The 22,882-nt window shown below is 46.2% G+C and overlaps 1 protein-coding gene and 1 long non-coding RNA gene across 2 annotated transcripts; both read right to left on the bottom strand.

Moving 5' to 3' along the window:
* Nucleotides 1-123: 123 nt before the first annotated feature.
* LOC307015089 (inactive serine protease 35-like) lies at nt 124-6,952 on the bottom strand. The gene is made up of 3 exons (XM_079643481.1): nt 6,938-6,952; nt 2,556-2,727; nt 124-1,996 (listed from the first exon to the last, which is right to left on the bottom strand). The coding sequence occupies exons 2-3, from the start codon at nt 2,606-2,608 to the stop codon at nt 586-588; spliced, it is 1,464 nt and encodes a 487-aa protein (XP_079499607.1). The 5' UTR covers nt 2,609-2,727; nt 6,938-6,952; the 3' UTR covers nt 124-585.
* A 13,598-nt stretch (nt 6,953-20,550) lies between these two features.
* Nucleotides 20,551-21,930, bottom strand: LOC307014030. The gene is made up of 3 exons (XR_013801141.1): nt 21,781-21,930; nt 21,225-21,693; nt 20,551-20,582 (listed from the first exon to the last, which is right to left on the bottom strand). It is a non-coding gene; the product is annotated as an uncharacterized lncRNA (long non-coding RNA).
* Between the last annotated feature and the right edge of the window lie 952 nt (nt 21,931-22,882).

Genomic DNA, 22,882 nt, shown 5'->3' with positions numbered 1-22,882 from the left:
GTGTAATTTCATTCAATTTACAGTCACAGTCCTGGTATTAGAGACATTTAGAATAATACATGGGATCTTGGTTATGATAGTGTTATTGCTTTTCAAATTCAATGATGCGTTCAAAAACAATGGTGAGGATGTGCAGTATTTCTTTATTTTTTTTTGTTGAAAAATAAATAATTGGAAGTGTATTTAACAGACATTTTATGGGAACTCAACAGATGATTATCATTTAAAATGGCTACTTTGTGAACTAATTTAAGAACAGCACATATTAAAATGGTCATTATAGCTGTTCACAACACATTTGCTAAAAGCATTCTTGCATCTTACAATATATAAACGATATTGAAGCATATAATACAATAATGAAAGTTCGGGAGCATGGAATTGTGCATGAGGCTGTAATGCAGCCATGACACATAACCTATAGAGGCCTGCTATTGGCTTTTAAGTACTTGAGGAAGGGCATGATTTTAGTTTTTAATTGGCCCTTCAGTTTTTCTTTTAAGATTTACACTTTAATAAAAGATACTTTTAAACTGCTTTTATACACACCAGCCCAGGTCATTAAGTCTCTATTGTATCCCTTGGTCAAATATCTTTACAGCGTCTTGGATCTCCATGGATCCAGTGACAGATCTGGGCATATTTGGGTGGCGTAATCCTCACTGCAACATTAAAGTCCCTCTGCTCACCTCCTTCTACCTCCACCCACTGATGGCCTGAAAACACCCCAATCACTCTTCGCTGCCACTTCCCTTTCCCGCCTTTCTCTCCCACTTCCTGTCTCAGACGGATGTAAACGCCTGCACCTGTGGCGCCCGGCTGCGCGTCACAGTGCTGGTACATTAAATCGAGAGACTGGTTTGCAACCGAACAAAACCGGTACACCACCTTCTCGTTTCCACGTCCGTCCAGCAGGCTTTTGTCAGCGTCATAGCCTGAAAAGTGGATTCGTGCCAGGGGGATAGTGGAGGGCGCCACTCCCAGCTTCATATACTTCAGTTTGAGGGGTCGTCTCAGCTCCAAGAGAGCGTAGTCGTAGTCAGGGGACACGGAGCTGGTGAAGCTCTTGGTTTGGATCCACCCTTGAGGGATTCTGGTTTGTTTAACTCGCGTCCAACGGAAGACAGGCTGCTTCATGGGACCAGGACTACGTCGTATACGTTTCCTCCGTTTCCCTGCTCCTACTATAACCCCGTGATCAGCTACACCCTGCTTACCATCTTTTCTTCCCCTGAGCCTACTTCCTTTTACTCCCTTTTGCCATACATCTCCATCTACACTATTCCGCTCCCCATCCTCCTCCATTATCTGCTCCTCACCTTTCACCCCCTCTTGATTCACCCCACCTCTCTGCTGCCATCTTTGCCTCCCAGGCCCTCTTCTTCTTTTAGTCTTAAGCTGCAACACTCCTACTCTCAGCCTTCTGGCACTCTCTAGGTAGTCCTTCCCGTCATGGATGCAGTGTGCCGCTGTCAGCACGTGTTTCGGGGATATTAGGACTCCAGAGCAGCCTGTGGAGAGACGCACAGCAGTGGAGAAAGGATAGTTGGTGATGAAATGCGAGTCAGAGATCACAAAGCGTCCATCTGCTCCGTAAATCTCCCGTTTCCTACGGGTGGGAGCAGGGGAGTGGGCCTGTTGTCCTGTAGATGTCTGTTTGAAACCCTGCAAGATGATATCTGTATGTGTGCGAGTGCCATTCTCATTCATTGTCTCATATCCCAGAATCCTCTCCTGCTCAATTTGGTTCATAGATGGTAGGTGGCTTTGACACTCTATTCCACAGAATGTTTTTGTCCCTTCTTTCTCCTCATCCTCCTCCTGTCCTCTGAACAAAGGCACTTGTAAAGGCTGTGTGTGTGTGTCCAGCAGCAGCGGCAGGTTGTGTCTGGTCCACCTGTTTGCCTCGCTGCTCTCTTCTTTACCAAAAACTGCAGAAACTGTCAGGGCTGCTGCACAGAGCAGCAGACACATGAAGCGATCGAGTTCCATCCCACTGAGAAGAAACAGAGACCGGGATAGCAAATCAAAAGGTGTTAGAGAGATATAACATGGATCATAACTTCTTTATCTTTTTCTAATGATATCAAGCAAATATAAAATGCGTGTTCATGTTCCCATAGCTCAATCTAGCATTGATGTTGGTTAAGCTATATATTATATGGCCGGCAGAGGGTGCACAAGCTCAATTTTTAAACAATAAAACGCTGAGCAGGAAAATGTAGTGTAATATTTTACCTTACCATGAGGTAAAGCATGAACTACTACAAAACATCCATTAGGAATACAGCCAATAGTATCATAATCACATGAAATATTAATTTAGAGTGACACAAAGAACTTTTTTGACATTACTATTAACTATTTCTAAGGTAATAAAGTATTATGGTCTGGTTATAAGTTGTATTAAAGTTATGCATAGAAAATACGTAAGCCAGTCTCAAACCCATGGTAATAAAGAACGAGTACTGGTAAAAATACAGAATACATTACATTACATACAATATTAAGAGGAGAGATTGTCAAGAAATACAAATGTCTCAACCCTTTCCTACCTGCAAACCTGGAAAAATATCCCAAATCTTCCAGTAAATATTATTTTTCTCATCAATAAAAAATCCTCTCCATCCAAACAGCTTCCAGCAGACTGGCTTCCATCATGCAATGGGTAACTGGAGCACAAGGAGAAGCTGTGTGTAAGGTCCTCAGAGAAATCGACATCCCACTCTGATGCATAAAAAAAAAAAACAGGCAGAAAAGGGGGAGTCAGTCATAAGGGGGCCCATGAATGAAGTTCTGGATCATGTGATGACATTAGATTTCGGGTCAAAAGTGGAGTCATAGGAAGAGAATTTTAGGTATTTCTCTCAGATTTCGCAAATGTTTTGTTTACCAGACAATATGCAGGGAGGAAAACATGACAAGGAGAACGGAAAAACACCCACTACCAGACACAAAAACTTAAAACCGTGACAGAACCCCCCCCTCAAGGGACGGATTCTAGACGTCCAAAACAAATCCAAAATCCAAAAGGGCGGGTGGAGGGGGTCCGGAGGACGGGTCCGTAACGACAACCCAGAGGCAAAACAGAGTCCGAAGACGGGGTCTCGGGCGGACAGCCCGGGGGCAAGGCAGAGTTCGAGGAGGGGTCTCAGGCGGACGGCCCGGGGGCAAGGCAGAGTTCGAGGAGGGGCGAAGACCACAGCGGGCGAACTCAGGGGGCCGGGCTCGAGGGCGAAGACCGGACAGCTCCGGAGGCCGGGCAGGAGCCGGTGTCGACCGGACAGGATCCGGAACCGGTGGGACAGGTGTCGGCAAGATCCCCCATGGAAGAGGACACAGGGCCGGCAGGACCCCCGGCAGGAGAGCAGTCGGCGGAACCTCCAACGGCACAGGACACAGGGTTGGCAGGACCCCCGGCTGAAGAGTAGTTGGCGGGGCCTCCAACGGCACAGGACACAGGGTTGGCAGGACCCCCGGCAGAAGAGTAGTCGGCGGGTCCTTCAACGGGACAAGACATGGAGTTGGCAGAACCCCCGGCAGGAGAGCAGTCCGCGGGATCCCCAACGGGACAGGACATAGGGCTGGCAGGACCCCCGGCAGAAGAATAGTCTGCGGGACCTCCAACGGCACAGGACATAGGGTTGGCAGGACCCCCGGCAGAAGAGTAGTCTGCGGGACCTCCAACGGCACAGGACATAGAATTGGCTGGACCCCCGGCAGAAGAGTAGTCGGCGGGATCCCCAACGGGACAGGACACGGAGCTGGCAGGACCCCCAGCGGAACCTCCAACGGCACTTGAGTAGGGACTTGAGTGGGAACTCGAGAGAGGGTTTGAGAGGGAACTCGAGAGGAAACTTGAGAGTTGACTTGAGAGGTGACTTGAGAGGGATCTCGAGAGGGAACTTGAACGGAGACTCGAGAGGAGACTTGAGAGGGAACTCGAGCGGTGACTTGAGAGGGGACTCGAGAGGTGACTTGAGAGGGGACTCGATAGGGAACTTGAGAGGGAACTCGATAGGGAACTCAAGAGGGAACTCGAGAGGTGACTTGAGAGGGGACTCGGTAGGGAATTCGAGAGGGGACTCGAGAGAAGGCTTGAGAGGGAACTTGAGAGGAGACTCGAGAGGGGACTTGCGAGGGAACTCGAGAGGTGACTTGAGAGGGGACTCGAGAGGTGACTTGAAAGGGAACTCGAGAGGAGACTCGAGAGGGGACTCGAGAGGTGACTTGAGAGGGGACTCGAGAGTTGACTTGAGAGGGAACTCGAGAGGAGACTCGAGAAGGGACTCGAGAGGGAACTTGAGAGGTGACTTGAGAGGTAACTTGAGAGAGAACTTGAGAGGAGACTTGAGAGATGACTTGAGAGGGGACTGGAGAAGAGACTTGAGAGGGGACTCGAGAGGGAACTCGAGAGGTGACTTGAGAGGGAACTCGAGAGGGGACTTGAGAAGTGTCTTGAAAGGGAACTCGAGAGGGGACTCGAGAGGGGACTTGAGAGGGAACTGGGGAGGAGACTTGAGAGATGACTCGAGAAGGAACTTGAGAGTTGACTTGTAAGGAGACTCGAGAGGGAACTCGAGAGGATACTTGAGAGGGGACTGGAGAAGCGACTTGAGAGGTGACTTGAGGAGTCGGAGTCGGGACCATGACTGCTGGGGCCAGTACTTGAGCCGGAACCATGGCTGTGGGGACCGGAGCTGAAGCCTGGAACATGGCTGTGTGGGCCGGTTTTGGAGCCAGAAACATGGCTGTAAGTTCCGGTTCTGGAGCAGGGGCCATGGCTGCTGGGGCCGGCACTGTAGCCGGAACCATGGCTGCTGGGCAAGGAACCGGAACACGGATCCATGGCTGTGTGGGATGGTACTGGAGCACGGTACCATGGCTATGTGGGATGGTAATGGAGCACGGAACCATGGCTGCTGGGGCCGGCACTGGAGCCGGAACCATGGCTGTTGGGCGCGGAGCTGAAGCCTGGACCCTGGCTGTGTAAGCCAGGTAATGGAGTATGGAAGCATGGCTGCGTGGGCCGGTACTGGTGCATGGATCCATGGCCTTGTGGGCCGGTTCTGGAGCCGGAACCATGGCTGCTGGGGCCATGGCTGGAATCCTAGCCTTGCGTCTCCTAGAGACCTTTTGGAGGCTCCGTGGACCTTCTAAGGCAAGGCGGGATTCCAAGAAGGGGTTTGAAGCTTGAGGCTGGTACTCAGGGCTACTTGTAAAATCCTTGAGCCTCTCAGGCAACAAGCTACAGAGCCAGGGCTTACGAGCAACCTCCTGACGTGCCTCCTTCAACGCAGCCTCTCTACCCCGCCTAGATGAGGCGTCATTCCACGTATAAAAAAGGGACTCCAGAGAGTACTCAAGACGTTCCGCCTGTAGCATCAAAAGGTCTGCTGGGTCCATAATCAGGGACGTGTACAGGTACGGGCTAATGTTGCCCGGGCAACGGCCCGTTGGGCCTTTTTGGCTGACCTGCCCCTCTGGAGAGAGGGAGAGTTTGTTTTTCTTTTTTCTGTTGTGGGTAGTGTTGCACGGTGTACCGATACTTGAAAGGTACGGCGATACCCTGCCGTTAAAAACGTTACGATTCCTCCATTTCATTAGTATCGGTACTTTAAGAATGAAGGCTAAAAGTAGTCCGGTGAGAAAGCGCCGTTTTAATAAGAGCCGTGTATTCAGCACTCTGCTTCCACTCCCTGCACTGCAGCCGTGCCTGCAGTCCCTCCCCTCTCAAGCACGCTCTAAGTCCCCCCCCTCTCTCATGCACGCGCTAGCTACCAGAGCATGCGAGAAAACGAGAAGCATGGCTGCAAGTGGGAGTGCAACTGCCGCTGCTCCTCGGCTTGTTGACAAAAAAGACGCCAGAAGCGAAAAACAAAAAAGTTGTTTGAGATGATGCTTAATTGTATTTAATACAAATTCTAGTCATTTATTTTATTTATTGTTCTCATTGTTTAAAAGTTTGTGTTATGGTTATGGTTCTGGTGTGAAATAAAGCACAATAATTACATTTAAGACTGTTTCCCTTTTTTTAAGAAAAGTATCGAAAAATAATCGGAATCGCAATTCTTGACTTGGTATCGGTATCGAAACAAAAATGTTGGTATCGTGACAACACTAGTTGTGACCGAATCAATATGATAAGCCCACAATTAGTATTGTAGCGTCTCGCTGCGAGAAACACACTTTGTCAGCGCTGTCATCTGCCGGTGCGTTAAGACCACCTCTAGTGTCGGATTTTGGAAACTTGATTTTGAGTTGTCTCATGGCAGTTAGGGTATAAAGGGACAAACCAGGGGACCTTACTTCCTAAAAATAAAAAGGAAATTGTTGAGGGAAAAGGAGTTTCAAGACAAGCAGCTATTACAAAAAATGCTGAAGCTTACAGGTTATTTTAAACCTGTAGGACAGGATGAGGAGGAAGGACAGATTAGTTCTGTACCGGGCGGCAGCGGTGCCGGCCGCGGGGCCTGGGAGCCAAATAGGCCGTCTGGTTCTGATAGCGATGGAGTAGCAGGAGAGGAAAAACAGACAAACCACTCCCTCGACCCTACCCCTCCGTGACGGAGTGAACTCCGTCTGTAGCCACACTCTCAGCTCAACGAGGCTCCAGATGGAGGGAGTAAATACAGCGGCAAGCTTTGGGACGGCCCGTCCTCTCTCCGGCAGAAACAGGAAATGTCCCTGTCCATAATGGTCAGTTCGTTCTGTTACGAACTCAGGCACTTAGGATGTAGGACCCAATTGCAATACCCGGGTGACAGAGGTAAAGTATTTGTTGGATACTTTATTTTCCAAAACAGCAAAAATGAACAAAAAAGGTAACCACCAAAACTCTAGTCGAGATGACAAAAAAACAGAGAACAAAAAATGAAAGCGCTCACGCAGTGAGGAATCAAAAACCTTTCAAGAGTACCAGGAGCATAGACCTTACCATGACAATAGACAAGACGAACTGACACTGAACACTGGGAGACAGGGGAATTTAAACACAGGGTAACAACACACAGGTGGGAACAATCAGGGGCGGGGCTGAGACTGATGAGCACAGGAGACACACAAGAGCCTCATCCCAATACCCCTCCTCGACTCCTCCTTTCCCTCACTTGCGTCCCTTCCTTGCATGTTAGCTCCGCCTCCGTAAGATGCGAGGAGGTGACGCGAGGACAGAGGAGTCCTCAGGTATTAATTGGGATTTCCTTGTTCACTCAAACGTCACTCTTAAACGACGTCTGTTAATGATGACATGTGCACAGCTGTATCCCCTCTCATCGGGCTTAACTGAATAACCCCTTAGAACCGGCCCATTTGTTGTTAAATATTTATTTAAATGAATGAATCTTTCTCTTGTTAGTCAAGGAATTCAATGTATGATGGTTGGTCCTGCTTTTGTGTTCCGTTTTGGTGTAAAATGTAGCCTACATTTAAATACAAATATAATTATAGTAATGTGAAAGCCTTTTAGAAATGAATTGCACATAATAATTCCCACGGAGCTGTGAGCACTTATACATTTATGTGACGGTTTTCCACTCATCTTCCAGTTGTCGGTTTTCCTCTGTTGAAATCGACCAGCTGTGAAGGTGGGGGCGGGGCTTTTATACGCGAGTAGTGAAAACACTTCCGTGTAGTCTGCTCGCGTGTATCCTCCCTTTCGTCTCCTCCCTCACCCCTCCTCGACTCCTCCGTGTGCATTTCAGCTATTGGGACGTCCTTCAAAATGGCGTGTCTTGATCGATTTCCGGGTCAAGTCCTGGAGGAGGGGAAGAGAGGCGTCGAGGAGGGGTATAGAGAGGCGAAGTCCCTCCCCTTCCGGGAGCCTCCATGGGACCCCGGAAGCGGAAAATTATACATTGAAGTCAATGGAGAGAGAAAAGTTATCTTTTGATCCCGTTTGAATTGTGCCACGAATGACACATATGATGTTTGTCAATCTTAAACAATCATTTCCATGCAAAAAAAGTGACAGTTTGTCGTAAAAATGCTGAAATATAAGACTATGAATAATACGCAACTAGAAAGACTACAAATCCCAAATGCATTCTGGGTCGCGTAAGTGATGTCATAGGCGATAATGCTCCAAGACTGGTTGTGACTCGCAAAGCAAAGAGGAAGAAGAAAACTGATTTATTCCCTCCAATAAATATAAGAGATTGCTCCAATAAATTCACTTTTACAAGATGCCTGTGTGCTTTGTACGAGGTTGTAATCACAAAAGAGATCATACCACTTGCTCGTTCTATCGCTTCCCGTCTGATGAAAGGACCAGGAGTCGTCGGACCAAACATATCAGGTAATATACATGTTTTGCATGGAACATAGTCAAGTTAGCTACCTAGCTAGTAGCGAGCATGTTAGTTAGCATTATATTACATTACTTAGCCTTGTCATTTGTATTAGCCTTAACATGAAGTAAACCAAAATGTTAAACAGTAAGAGTAGTCATGATGGTAAGTATTTTGTGAAACATTTGAAGAGTAGCTTATCGCCCCCTCCACCAGGTGCTAAGGGGGCGGGAGGTAGGCTAACGCCACATTAGTATCAGCGATCTTTTCTACTTAATGCTATCTGCACAAATGGTTAACATTGACCATTAAAAGATCAGGCAGTTCAGGGAGAGTCGAAGGAAGGAAGGCAGGCAGCTTTGCATGACATTCTTCTGGACGTGTTTCATTGTGATGATAGTGAGAGTGAGTCAATCTGTTTGTTGGAAAGACAGTAGTTGAGTGATTACTGAGAGAAAATTATTAAAAGAGATAATTATTCAATGTTGTTACTTTAAAGTGTTGTTGCTGACCTTTTTCTCTTATTTTTCTTTAACTCACCTGTAACTGCTGAGACCTGAGGAACATGCACACTGGACTGACCTGCTCTGGCAACCTGATTTCCACTGTACGTAATAGTATTTGGTTATGGTATATTATTTATATACATCAAAGGCACAATGCACCCCTCAGAGACACATGTATTGAGTGTGATATTTTGCATTGGTCATGTGAAATCATCTTTACATACTAGAAAACTGTAGGAGCGGCAACTTGTTTTGAAATTGAATTTTTAATATCCGATAATAAAGTTGATCTGTTTTCTTTATTCTTCTCTCTTCCCAGCTCCATCCATCACCCTTCTCTGTTCCTACAGGTCCTGCTTGCTAATCAATATTCATATTTTTTTACACAATTACAAATAAAGTCAATGTATTGTATGACATGAAGTTGTGCTTCATTCTGAGTCAATAATAAATTCATTCTGCCTTCAGCTGCAAAATTATTGTGGACTGCACCGACATCCATGTAGCTGCCCCCCCAGTAAGATGAACCAAGCAAAGTTGACACTCAACATACAGTTGTGCTCTTAAGTTGACATGAAGAATTTGTGAAATATTGGTAATAACAGGTTTAAATGATTATTAGTAATTAATTATATAATTTTCTCATCGTAGATGAGCAGACAGGGAGCAGATGAGAAAAGCAGAATATGCAGCTGCCATTTTCCACATGGAAAAGAGAAAGGGCCAAGTGTATTTGAGTGGACAAAAGAGAAATCCCAAATACGAAAAATAAAATTATACAATTTACAGATATGTATACAAATAAATATATATCCTATATACACCATCATGTATAATGATGGTGTATGATGTAGAAGGAAGTGTGGTAGATAACAAGTAAATATAGAGTTACATACAGATCCATGTTACAGCAAAAGATGGAATAACTAAGAAGCACGCAGTATAATAATAATAATTACACGCAACAATTAAATAACTGCTCAGCATCTCCACCACAATACCAATCTGCTGTGTCCTGTTTTCCTCCCCTCTGCATAACACCCCATCACACATACGAAACACAACGCAGAGTCCGAGGGTGTTAAGAGTATGTTTATTTAAATGTCCTCCTCTCTACTGGCCAACACAGGGAGCATATGCTGGGTGTAGAATTGTTCCAGGAGGAGGAGATTTCCATGCCATGCAGGGTCTTTGGGGATGGAGATGATGATCCCCTCCTTCGTGGTCCACAGTAGCAGAGACTCCGGTCTGTGATGTACAGCTGTTATATAATATACAATACATTTTTTTGAAAAACATTTGATCAAAAAATAAGGATTTGGTCAGGATCTAGAGTCAGTGTGTAGTTTATTAATTAATCAATGCTCTCTACATTAGGAAAACACATACCAGTGTACCAGAGGGAGTCACACACAGCTGTGCCTAGATAACCAAACAAATTGACAACAGGGATGCAAACTCATCAGGTATGAAAAAGGTGACAAGGATCCGAGCCCCCTGACCCCACAGAATATCGGCTTTAAAATGAGGAATAACAGAGGATTTTAGCAGTCAGAACAACTAAAGCAGCAGTGTTAATAATAACAGAAACGCCATAGAGTCACATCTAATAGCAATATATAAAAAGCATTTATTTTAATTGTGTAGCAGTCAGTTTATAATTTTGGCAGCACTGTTGAGCATTTTGAAAATGTATTTTCATGCCTCTGTGCAAGGCTTAGTCTTTCTATCTTTATAGCCACTGGTGTAAAGTAACTAAGTTCATAAACTCAACAAGTACTATACTTGGGCACAATTTTGAGATACTTGTACTTTACTTAAGTATTTCAATGTTTTGCTACTTTGTACTTCTACTCCACTACAGTTCAGAGGTAAATGGTGTACTTTTACTCCACTACATGTATTTAATCCCTTTAGTTACTTTACAGATGTGGATGAATGATGTGAAATATAATCAAGTGTTAAATCAGACTTTAGTTCCACCTGGAGTAAATCCAAAAGCTACCCTGCCTGCAGTATACAAAGTCATTCAAACTAGCTGCACCTTTACCAGCTTTGATAACACTTTAATGATCAGTCATTATAAAACATATCATATTATTCTGAAATGGACCAATCTGCAAAATGACTACTTTTACTGTCGCTACTTTCACTATATTTTGATAATAATACTTTTCTACTTTTACTTGAGGAACATTTGGAATGCAGGACTTTTACTGTAACAGAGTATTCCTACACTCTGGTACTTCTACTTTTACTCAAGTACAAGAACTGAGTACTTCTACTTTTAATCAATTACAAGATATATACTTATACCACCTCTGTTTATAGCCTATGAAAAAAACGATTAGAAAACGAAGGCTAAAGCTAACGTTAGCAGATAGTGACAATGTGTGCTAGTTGGCTAGCTCAACGATAATATTGCGACGGGAAAAAAAAACTTTTCAGTGCACATCACGCTCTGCCGCTCCGACAGGGAGCTCTACTGTGAATACCTGAACGGCCCGTTCTAACAGCTGTTCACCAGCGGTCCAGTCTGTGCCACAGTGACTCCGGACGCACAGTTAATATTAACGAACGCACCGTAGGTAATGTAGCTGCTGAAGCTAGACCATCATCGCCGAGCAGCAGAGGCTTATTATACATCATGAGCAGAGCCGACAGGCAGGAAGACTCGAGCACACAGCTCGCGCTTCATTATAATATATTAAAAAAAGCTCGCGGCCGCACATTAATCCGGGTCCCAGACCCCCTCCCATACCCCAAAAATATTTTTATTGCAGATCTACAGGAATCACAAAAACGACCTATTTTGGATTCAAAACGGAGAATTTCGCCGAAAGGTGACAAGTTTGCATCCCTGGACAAGATAACCAAAATCCTTGAATCTACACACAGCAAATAAACTCAAATGACACAACGAGATGTAAAAAGGAGATCACACATATAGTCGATATAGAACTGGCCGCTTCAATCTGAAGAGCAACTGAAACAAAACACGGGAGTGTATCTTGTTCTTGTGAACACTAATGTTATCCACAGCATACACAGACACCACAAAGTTCTTAAGGAGAAAACTAGTTGCTAAAACAAAACACGTTAGTGTACCTTGTTAGCTAGCTGACATTAACCTTAAACATTGCACTCATATTACTCACTGAAACCTTGTAAAGCCGGTCCCGCATGCTGGCTCTTACAGAACCGCTCCCTTTCGTGTATGTACAGCTCTCAACATGCCCAGACTTGTAGTGATTTTCACCTCGTTTTATACTTTTTCGCCTCATTCTGAAAGAAACAGGTGAAATTTACTAACGTGACAGCCATCTTTGTGATGGTGATGCGTATTGTGCGAGACCAGAGACCTGTAGTTCACTGAGCGGTTTCACACAAAAAAAATTGTAACTTCACAGTTTTACGACACATTTTTATTTTTTTGACTTGCAAAATGTTCTTTTAATTTGACAAACATCATATGTGTCATTCGTGGCACAATTCAAACGGGATCGAAAGATGACTTTTCTCTCTCCATTGACGTCAATGTATAATTTTCCGCTTCCGGGGTCCCATGGGTCGGAAGTAGATGGGCGGGACTTCGCCTCTCTATTGGGATGAGGCTAAGGAGTAACTAACGACCGACAGGAAAACACAGGGAAAAAAGACCAGACAATATGCAGGGAGGAAAACATGACAAGGAGAACGGAAAAACACCCACTACCAGACACACAAACTTAAAACCGTGAAAGTTTTGGAACAAACTCCCCCAGATAATAAAAACCTCGGCCTCAATAGAGATTTTTAAGGGGTAGTTAAAGACCCACCTGTTCCGACAGGCCTTTGGGTCGTCGGAGGAGGTGAGTTAGTAGCTGTCTTTTTTATTGGTGTTTTATCGTATGTTTTATCCTATGTATTACCTGCTGCTGTTTTATGCCTTTGTATTCTACATTTTATAGTTGTACTTTGAAATGTGTCCTGTGTACTGTACTGTAAAGCACTTTGTACATACCTGTTGAGAAGGGTGCTATATAAATAAAGTTGTACTACTTACTTACTTACTTACACACACACACACACACACACACACACACACACACACACACACACACACACACACACACACACACACACACACACACACACACACACACACACACACACACACACACACACACACACACACACACACAAATAAAAGACGCCATTACTAGTTATACAGACAGTTTTTTGTACTTCAAAAGACAGCTGTGTTTAGTGTCTATTGCAAACACGATATGCAAATTACATGCAAAGTATATCCTTCACTGAAAAATACATTGATGATGATACGAAAATAATTCCCCACATTCATTGGTGGCCACCTGAAAGAAACATACAAACACTTTTGTTATATATAGAAAATAAAATACAAATAGGACTCAGGTTTTATTTGTTCTTCTCTGGAAGAGTGGTGGTGAAAACTGTTTCCTGTTTCTGTGAAAGCCTAACACAGTTCCTATATCTCACTCGCTGACCAACTTTCAGCTTGTCTACCAGCAAGTTTGCAGCATGGAACAACTCAACTCCACTGCGGTCACCTTTAAAATCTCCTCCACTCCTGATAATTTATCTCCTGCCTCATGGGTCTCCATCCGTTTGGTCCCAGCGTTGGTGCTGTCCATCTGCTTCAAAAAACATGTGCACTCTGTGCGGAGAAAGGGAACATTAGTGCTGTTGGTTATGCAAAGATGCCAATATTAGAGTAGCCTCTCACCAAACTGTGAAGTTATTTTGTATATATTGATTGTTGTGTTTTTATTTAGGTCTTAATGTGTGGACATGTACAAATGTGTCTTTGACTGTGTATATACATACATTATTTGCACACATATTTTTATATTTTATATTCTATATACATTGTTTTTATATTCGGGATAGTGGGAAACAGTATTTCGATCTCTCTGTCTGTACACACACACTGGAAGATTGACATTAAAGTTGATATGTTTGTGCTCAGGCACACAGAACACGTAGGGAGGGCAACACACGTGCGTGCACACACACACACACACACACACACACACACACAACAATGATGGGTTAGTAGACTAAAAGCTTTAGGAATCAAGAGTAGAACATATAAATACCCTGTATCAAGATTGATGTAAAACAAGTGACATTTGACCTTTTTAGAGAGGTTTAGCAAAAAAAACTCCACCTCTCTGATTTGGGTGGAAATGGGCGTTTTTGCCTTTTCTCTGGAACCCATTGGTCGATTTTGGTGATTCACATCTCTTTTTAACCGCTAGAGCCAATAGAATCTAAGGGGGATTTCCACATACACACCAACGTTACCAAAAAACAGTGGGGGCTTCGCGCATGCAGTTTCCCCAAATCGAAACCTGTCTCACGCTCTGAAATCCGAAAACAGAAAAGTAGGTTTATTGCTTATGGATTATCAGAAATAATTTCAAAGTGACACAGACACATAGATACCTATGGATTAACCGTTTTTATCGTTTTAATACCATTGAAGATAACTTTTGATCAGACAACAACGAAGGTAAGACATAGTGCCGTTTTTTCTACCTAGCGCCACGTGTTATGATGTCTGTTTTTGTTTATTATGTCGCAAGTTCTTATCATGGAGTGATGATATATGTACCCATCGATTCTGTGTCTTCTCGCGATGCTAATCGATATGTTGGATGTGCAGTTACGATTAGTAATAAGGGTGTTGTGAGTGAGTTTCTGTGCAACCGCCGTTAGCATTTTTTTGCTTGTGGCTAATTCAGAGGCTCAGAGTTAGCTTTGTGTTTTTTTTTGCAAAAAATAAATAAAGATCAGTTAGCTGAGTTTCTTCCCTTTACATGGATATAAAACATTCATAGTTTATTAAATATTAAGAAGCCCTCAAACGCTGTTTCCTGTAGATGATGCGTTTTTCCGGGATGGGGTTCAACAGGTTAAATACATTTCTTAATTTATAGATGAGTACATTTTATGAGACAACATCAATTGGTTATATTTTTTCCCCTATTCAAAGGGTAGTTCCTCGACTGAACTTTAAAGGTCCCATGTCATGGCCATTTGAACTGATCATAATTCCATTGTTGAGGTCTACTAGAATAGATTTATATTGTGCAATTTTCCAAACTTACATTGGTTTCTCATACAGCATCTCTGTAAACTACTTGTATTCACTGAATTTCACTCTCTGCCTTTAATGGCTCGTTGTAGCTCCAGTAGCTCCAGCCCCCACCCTCCCTGTGAGCACAGTGTGCTCTGATTGGTCGGGACGTTGTGAATCGCGCTAAGCTCCGTGGAGGTGCTGTTTCCTTGTTTAGCGATACACAGCAAAACACAGCCAAACTCATCCTGAGCACACACAAAGTCACAGCCGAAGTAAAAACAATAAGTGTGGCTTGATATTGAGTAAGAAAAAGGTTGATAAACGCTGTGAGAATGGGTCTGCAGAGAGAATTTCGCCGCGATCCCAACTGTCTGTTATCAGCCTGCAGCCAGGGAGGAGAAACCAGCAGAGCTGCTTGCACTGAGTGTGTGTATGAGGAAGTCCGTGGATTGGTCAATTGGGACCAATCAGCGGGGACTTAACGAAACGGCTCCGCGGACGTAACGGCTCCGCGGACGTAACGTAATGGCTCCACGGATTGATCCATTTTGTTCCGGGCACGGTTGACATCATGCGTACCCGGAAGAATCAAATGGACAATGACGTATCTCCAACGAGGTGTTTTGGGGAGGTATTTTCTGTGTTAGAGTTTTACTCGCTACAGGGTGTACTTTGAGGGTTTGTGACTCTGCAGACCGTTTACATGCATAAAAACCTTCATAACACAGAAGGGGACGGGTAATAACCGGAAAAGCATGACATGGGACCTTTAATATTAACTGAATGTATGATTTTCAGGAATTTCCTAAAGAAAAATACAGGCTGATACAAATGTAATCACTCTCAGTCATTACTCATAATAATAATAATAATAATAATAATAATAATAATGCATTTTATTTATGGGCGCCTATAAAAGCTCTCAAGGACACCTTACAGAGCATAATTAAAAACAAGCAACTGTCATCTCTCGCGAATTATGTTAGTTTAGTTAAGTGTTTTTTTTGTCTTTGTCTAGTGATTTTCCCCTTTAATTTTGAATCGTAATCTCGTTTCAGATACTCTGACCTCCCTTCCTTGTGTGTCTCCCACTCCTGTGATTGTCGACCACGCCCCTGATTGTTTCCAGCTGTTCCCCATTACCTGGTGTATTTATTGTCCTTGTATCCCTCTGTCCTGTGCCAGTTTGTTTCCTTTCTTGTGACAGTCTACCAGCGTATCATGCCAGAAAGAATCCCAAGCAGAGCTTTGAGCCACGTCTTTTCTAAGTATTCTTATTTTCATGCTCCTAGTGTTTTTTCCTCATTGAAGTGATTTTGTTTTGTTAGTGTTTTTCCTCATCAAGAGCGACTTTGTTTTGATACTGTTTTTCCTCGTTAAGAATGATTTAGTTTTTGTTTCCCACTGTCGTGGAGTTTTGGTTTGAATAAAACCTTTTTTTGTAAAAACCGTTTATTCAGTCGTAACAGTACAAACTGGCCTAAACATGAACTCAGCCGACTCTGAACAGCTGAAATCAGCGCTTCGCTCTCAGGGAGGCCGCCTCGCTCAACAGGAGGATAAATTAACGTCCATCCAGCAGGGAGTATCGCACGTCACAGACAGCAGGAGGGAGTTCGAGTCATCTGTAACCGATATGCGAGTCTTTGGGACAGTTTACAGACTCCCTGACGAAAATGTTCGACCACACGTCCCAAGGCAGAGAAGCAGCTCGGGTCCTTTACAAGTTAAGTCAAGGAAGACGCAGTGTGTGTTAGGATTATGTTTTAAACAGGACCCAGGCGCAGGCAATGACTGAAGATGTTTAAATGGTTTATTGTTTCGGAGACTCAGGCAGGTTTGGTGATTATGGAGGTCCGGAGTGGAGGTAGGCAGTGAGAGGCTGGACTGATTACCAGGCAGGCAGGTAGGATGCAGGAAGAAGCAGGCAGGTTGGCTGGAAGCTCTGGTGGATGATGGCCGAGGGATTGCACTGGAAACACAAGAGAAACTAGTTACAAAGAGTACGGATGTACACGCAGACAGGATAACTGAATGGGCAGCCAGGAGGATGTAATACCACTGGTGTAGAAAACAATCTGGCGGTGAGTTGCTGGGAGACTGGAGTAGATAAGCTGTGTCCTGATTAGATGATGAGGGACAGCTGAGTCGGGCGGCCAGGTGAGAGCAATCAGGCTGCTGCCTGCAAGGGACACCACACCCTCTCCACACACACACACAGGGGAACAAACAGGGACACAGTTTGGACTGTGACAGTACCCCCCCCTCAACGGGAGCCTCCAGGCGAACCACCAGGCTTATCTGGGTGGTCCCTGCGAAAGTCCCGAATGAGAGAGGGACATAGAATGAGCTTGCGGGACACCCAGCTCCTCTCCTCAGGACCATAACCCTCCCAATCAACCAGATACTGGTACCCACGGCCCTGGCGGCGAATGTCCAACAGCCGTCGGACCGTGTAGGCCGGGTGGTCATCAATAACAAGGGTGGGTGGAGGGGAGATGGCTGGAGGGCACAAAGGGCTGGACAACACTGGTTTCAACTGGGACACATGAAAGGTTGGGTGAATTCTCATGGAGGGAGGCAGCTTGAGTCTAACAGCAGACGGATTGATTATGCGCTCGATCACATAGGGGCCAATGAAGCGTGGTTTCAACTTCTTAGACTCAGCTTGTAAAGAAATATTCTTTGAAGAAAGCCAAACTTTCTGACCTGGTTGGAACTGGGGAGCTGCGGTCCGGTAGCGGTTTGCAATATGCCGATTGCGTTCATCGGAGCGGAGAAGGGCAGAGCGGGCATCCTTCCAAATCCTACGACAACGACGGAGATGGGCTTGGACAGAGGGAACTGCGATCTCATCCTCTTGGGCTGGGAACAAAGGGGGTTGATATCCAAGAGAACATTCAAATGGGGACATACCGGTAGCAGCACTAGACAGTGAGTTATGAGCGTATTCAATCCAGGGCAGATGTAAGCTCCAGGAGGTGGGATTCCGGGAGGTGACACAGCGAAGTGCAGCTCCAAGGTCCTGATTGGCTCTTTCGGCCTGCCCGTTAGTCTGAGGATGATAGCCTGAGGAGAGACTGACAGATGCTCCAAGTGCTCGACAGAATGCTTTCCATACCTGAGATATGAACTGTGGCCCTCTGTCGGAAACAATGTCTGTTGGAATGCCATGGAGCCGGACAACATGATTGACCAAGAGGTCAGCAGTTCCAGAGGCTGTGGGGAGTTTAGGAAGAGGCACAAAATGAACTGCTTTGGAAAAGCGATCAACAATAGTGAGAATGGTTGAGTTACCCTGTGAAACCGGGAGGCCGGTAACAAAATCTAGGCCGATGTGACTCCAGGGACGACTAGGGACTGGGAGAGGCTGGAGTAGACCGATAGGAGCCTGGTGTGAAGACTTGCTACGGGCGCAAATCGTGCAGGCCAGCACAAAGGCTCGAGAGTCCGCTTCCATAGAAGGCCACCAGAAGTGTCGTCTCAGGAGGGATAGGGTCCGACTCACACCCGGGTGGCAGGCAAAGCGGGAAGCATGGGTCCATAGGAGAACCTGTGAGCGGACAGAGTCAGGTACAAACAAACGGTTAGCTGGACCCTTTCCTGGATCTGGATGGTCTCTCTGTGCCTTCCTCACTGAGTTCTCAATCTCCCATGTTACAGTGCCCACCACTCTGGTAGCGGGGATTATGATGTCAGGAGCTATGGGATCCTGATCCACTGCAAACTGCCGGGACAATGCGTCAGGTTTAAGGTTTCTAGAACCAGGTCGGTAGGTAAGGGTGAAGTTGAACCTTCCAAAAAACAATGCCCAGCGTGCCTGACGGGAGTTTAGTCGTTTGGCAGTTTGTATGTAGACCAGGTTCCTGTGGTCTGTCCACACAATGAATGGATGTTCAGAGCCTTCCAGCCAGTGCCTCCATTCTTCCAGCGCAAGCTTAACAGCAAGCAGCTCCCTGTTGCCAACATCATAGTTACGCTCAGGGGTTGTCAGTCGTCGGGAAAAAAAAGCACAAGGGTGAAGCTTTTGGTCGGAGACTGAGCGTTGTGATAGAACCGCCCCCACACCGGTGTTGGATGCATCAACCTCAACAATAAACTGAAGAGATGAGTCAGGGTTCATAAGAATAGGAGCCGAGGTGAAACGTCTCTTCAGCTCAGAGAAGGCGGCCTCAGCCTGAGTAGTCCACGAGAAGGGGATTGCTGGGGAGGTGAGTTGGTTGAGAGGACCGGCAACACGACTGTAGTCTCTGATGAACCGGCGATAGAAATTTGCAAAGCCCAAGAAACGTTGGAGCTGCTTCCTGGTGGAAGGCTTGGGCCATTGTGCCACTGCTTGTACCTTCTCTGGGTCTGTTCTCAGCTGACCTTGCTCAATGATGTAGCCCAGGAAATCCACTGAATCCACGTGAAATTTGCATTTCTCTACTTTGACAAACAGCTTGTTCTCGAGGAGCCTTTGTAGAACCTGCTGCACATGTTGGGTGTGTTCCTCCATGGTCTGTGAGAATATCAAGATATCATCAAGATACACAAATACTGAACGGTTCAGGAAGTCACGGAGGACATCGTTCACAAGAGCCTGGAAGACAGCTGGGGCATTGGTGAGTCCAAAGGGCATCACTAGATACTCGAAATGGCCTAGTGGGGTGTTGAACGCCGTCTTCCACTCGTCTCCTTGACGTATGCGGACCAGGTGGTAAGCATTCCTGAGGTCGAGTTTCGAGAAAATGGTGGCCTTCTGTAGGGGTTCGAAGGCTGAATTGATGAGGGGCAGTGGATACTTGTTCTTGATGGTGATGTTGTTAAGGCCCCGGTAGTCAATGCAGGGGCGTAGGGAGCGGTCCTTCTTGGATACAAAGAAGAAGCCTGCTCCGACGGGAGAAGAAGAGGGTCTTATGATGCCAGCAGCCAGTGAGTCTTTGATGTATGTCTCCATGGCCTCACGCTCAGTTCGGGACAAGTTAAACAGGTGACTGGATGGGAGAGATGCCCCAGGAAGAAGATCTATTGTACAGTCGTAAGGGCGATGAGGGGGCAGAAAAAGAGCTCGCTGCTTACTGAAAACCTCTCCCAGGCGATGATAAACCGGAGGGACAGCGGACAAGTTGAGTGGCTCCTGCTGAACTGGAGGAATACCGACCTCTGCTGGGGGAATTGCAGACCGCAGGCATGAAGAGTGACAAAAGGAACTCCAACTCCTTACTTGATTCTCCGACCAGTCCATGTGGGGGTTGTGCAGTCTTAACCATGGCTGGCCCAGAACTAGGGGTGTGTGAGGGGAGGACATGACGTGGAACTGAATCATTTCATGGTGATTACCGGACAGGACGAGATGTAGGGGTTCGGTGACATGGGTAACGCGTGCCAGGAGCTTCCCATTCAGACCTCGAGCATTGAGAGTAGCTGTCAGAGGGTGAGTTGAGATGCCGGCTGACGCAACCAGTTGAGCATCCAAAAAACTCTCATCAGCCCCAGAGTCCACTAGGGCAGGCAGAGAGAGAGACTGTTGATTTAACAGCAGTGTGGCTTCAAGAGGCTTGCGGGTCTGGGGGGTTGAGGAAGAAACAGCCTTGCTCACCAGTATCCCCACCTTTACTGGCGAGCACCCTCTTTTGGGCACTGGGGGCATGTGTCGTTCTTGGGGAATGAGTCGGGCTCTGCCTAGCTGCATCGGTTCCTCTGAAGACAGGAGAGGAGAAAAGACTTCAGATGGAGCACTAGGACTTGGGAAAGTCTCCGACCTGAATCTTGCGAAAGGAGACGAGACAGGGCGAGAGGGGAGTGACCCAGGAGATCGACTGGCTCTTTCCCTACGGCGCTCCCTAAGGCGGTTATCCAGTCTTATGGCTAGGGAGACCAACTCATCCAAGTTAGCTGATTCGTCCCTGACTGCTAACTCATCTTTAACAGAATCAGTTAGCCCGGTTTGAAAAACCCCTTGAAGCGCTGTGTCATTCCACCCCGCCTCTGCCGCTAAGGTCCTAAACTCCACTGAGTATTCGGCTACACTACGGGAGCCCTGTCGCAGTGAGAGGAGGCGTTTAGTAGCGTCCCTACCGCTGACGGGGTGGTGGAAAACTTTCTTCATTTCTTCTGTAAACTCTGGATAAGAATAACAGATGTTGGACTGACTCTCCCATACAGCTGATGCCCAGGCTAGGGCGCTGCCTGTAAGTAAACCTATCATATAACAAATCTTAGCTCTGTCATTAACATAAGTAGACGGCTGCTGCTCAAACACAAGAGAACACTGCATTAAGAAAGAGTTACATGTCCCTAAGGCACCTGCGTACCGCTCTGGAGTGGGAATGTTTGGCTCACGTGAAGGGAGAGCGGGCTGGGCTGGAACCTGTGCTAAGGGAGCTGGATCCTCCGGAGCAGGCGGAGCAAGATGAGTTGAAACCAGGTTGAGGTGATGTCCCATCTGTGCTACATTGGCGGCTAGTGATGCGAGGTTATCCATAACCTCTCTGAGCATCTGGTCATGCCGGCCCACGAGGACGCCTTGGTTGGAGAGAGCCTCACGAATTGGGTCCGGGCCTGCTGGGTCCATGGTGGCCAGATTGTTCTGTTAGGATTATGTTTTAAACAGGACCCAGGCGCAGGCAATGACTGAAGATGTTTAAATGGTTTATTGTTTCGGAGACTCAGGCAGGTTTGGTGATTATGGAGGTCCGGAGTGGAGGTAGGCAGTGAGAGGCTGGACTGATTACCAGGCAGGCAGGTAGGATGCAGGAAGAAGCAGGCAGGTTGGCTGGAAGCTCTGGTGGATGATGGCCGAGGGATTGCACTGGAAACACAAGAGAAACTAGTTACAAAGAGTACGGATTTACACGCAGACAGGATAACTGAATGGGCAGCCAGGAGGATGTAATACCACTGGTGTAGAAAACAATCTGGCGGTGAGTTGCTGGGAGACTGGAGTAGATAAGCTGTGTCCTGATTAGATGATGAGGGACAGCTGAGTCGGACGGCCAGGTGAGAGCAATCAGGCTGCTGCCTGCAAGGGACACCACACCCTCTCCACACACACAAACAGGGGAACAAACAGGGACACAGTTTGGACTGTGACAGTGTGTCAGACTACGCAGTGGAATTTCGCACCATTGCGGCCGATAGTGGCTGGAATTCTTCTGCTTTGTTCAATGCCTTTATTAATGGACTTTTGGACCCTATTAAGGATCAGCTGGCGCCCTTGGAGCTGCCTGTGGAACTAGACTCTGTCATTGCCATGTCCATAAGGATTGATAACAGACTTGCTGAGAGGAAACGGGAGAAGGACAAGGATGCACTACCCTATTTCCACCCTAGAGGGCACTCCTACTCTTCTCACTCTCAGGAGACTGCCGTGCACGTTCCTCTTTCCTTCCATCTCAGAGGTCAGCGTCCCCCAACAAAGCCGAGGAGCCAATGCAGCTTGGACGTGCCAAGCTGTCTACAGAGGAGCGGCGGGGCCGCCTGCTGGAGGGAAGATGTTTTTACTGCGGCCAACAAGGTCATCTTCTCTCTGGATGCCCGGTAAAAGACGGGGCTCACCAGGGAAAGGGAGGGCACTGGTGAGCCGTCTTTCTACAGTAGACTCTCCTCCCCGCAAGTTGACCAACATAAAGGTAATTTGCCATGGAAAGAGTAACACTCAAGAAGTGTTAATTGACTCTGGGGCTGACGAAAGCCTGATGGATTGGGGATTAGCTCATGAACTGAGACTTAAAACAGAACTTGTATTTCATGTCACACACAAGACCGAACCCGTCACTATCATGATTGATGAACATTGTGAACTAATGTCGTTTCACCTGTTTAATTCTGCTCAACATCCTCTCATCCTAGGTTTTCCCTGGCTAACCAAGCATAAGCCCTATGTTGATTGGCGGTCAGGTAAAATTAAGGGGTGGGTGCCGGAGTGTTCACAGGATTGTTTTAAGTGTGTGGGAAACATGGCAGTAGGAGGGGTTTCTGGGGAACGTAGTACCGATCGG

This window comes from Notothenia rossii (assembly GCF_949606895.1).
Source record: "Notothenia rossii genome assembly, chromosome: 8".
In the NCBI taxonomy this organism is placed as follows: Eukaryota; Metazoa; Chordata; class Actinopteri; order Perciformes; family Nototheniidae; genus Notothenia; species Notothenia rossii.
This window is presented reverse-complemented; position numbering and strand designations above follow the sequence as displayed.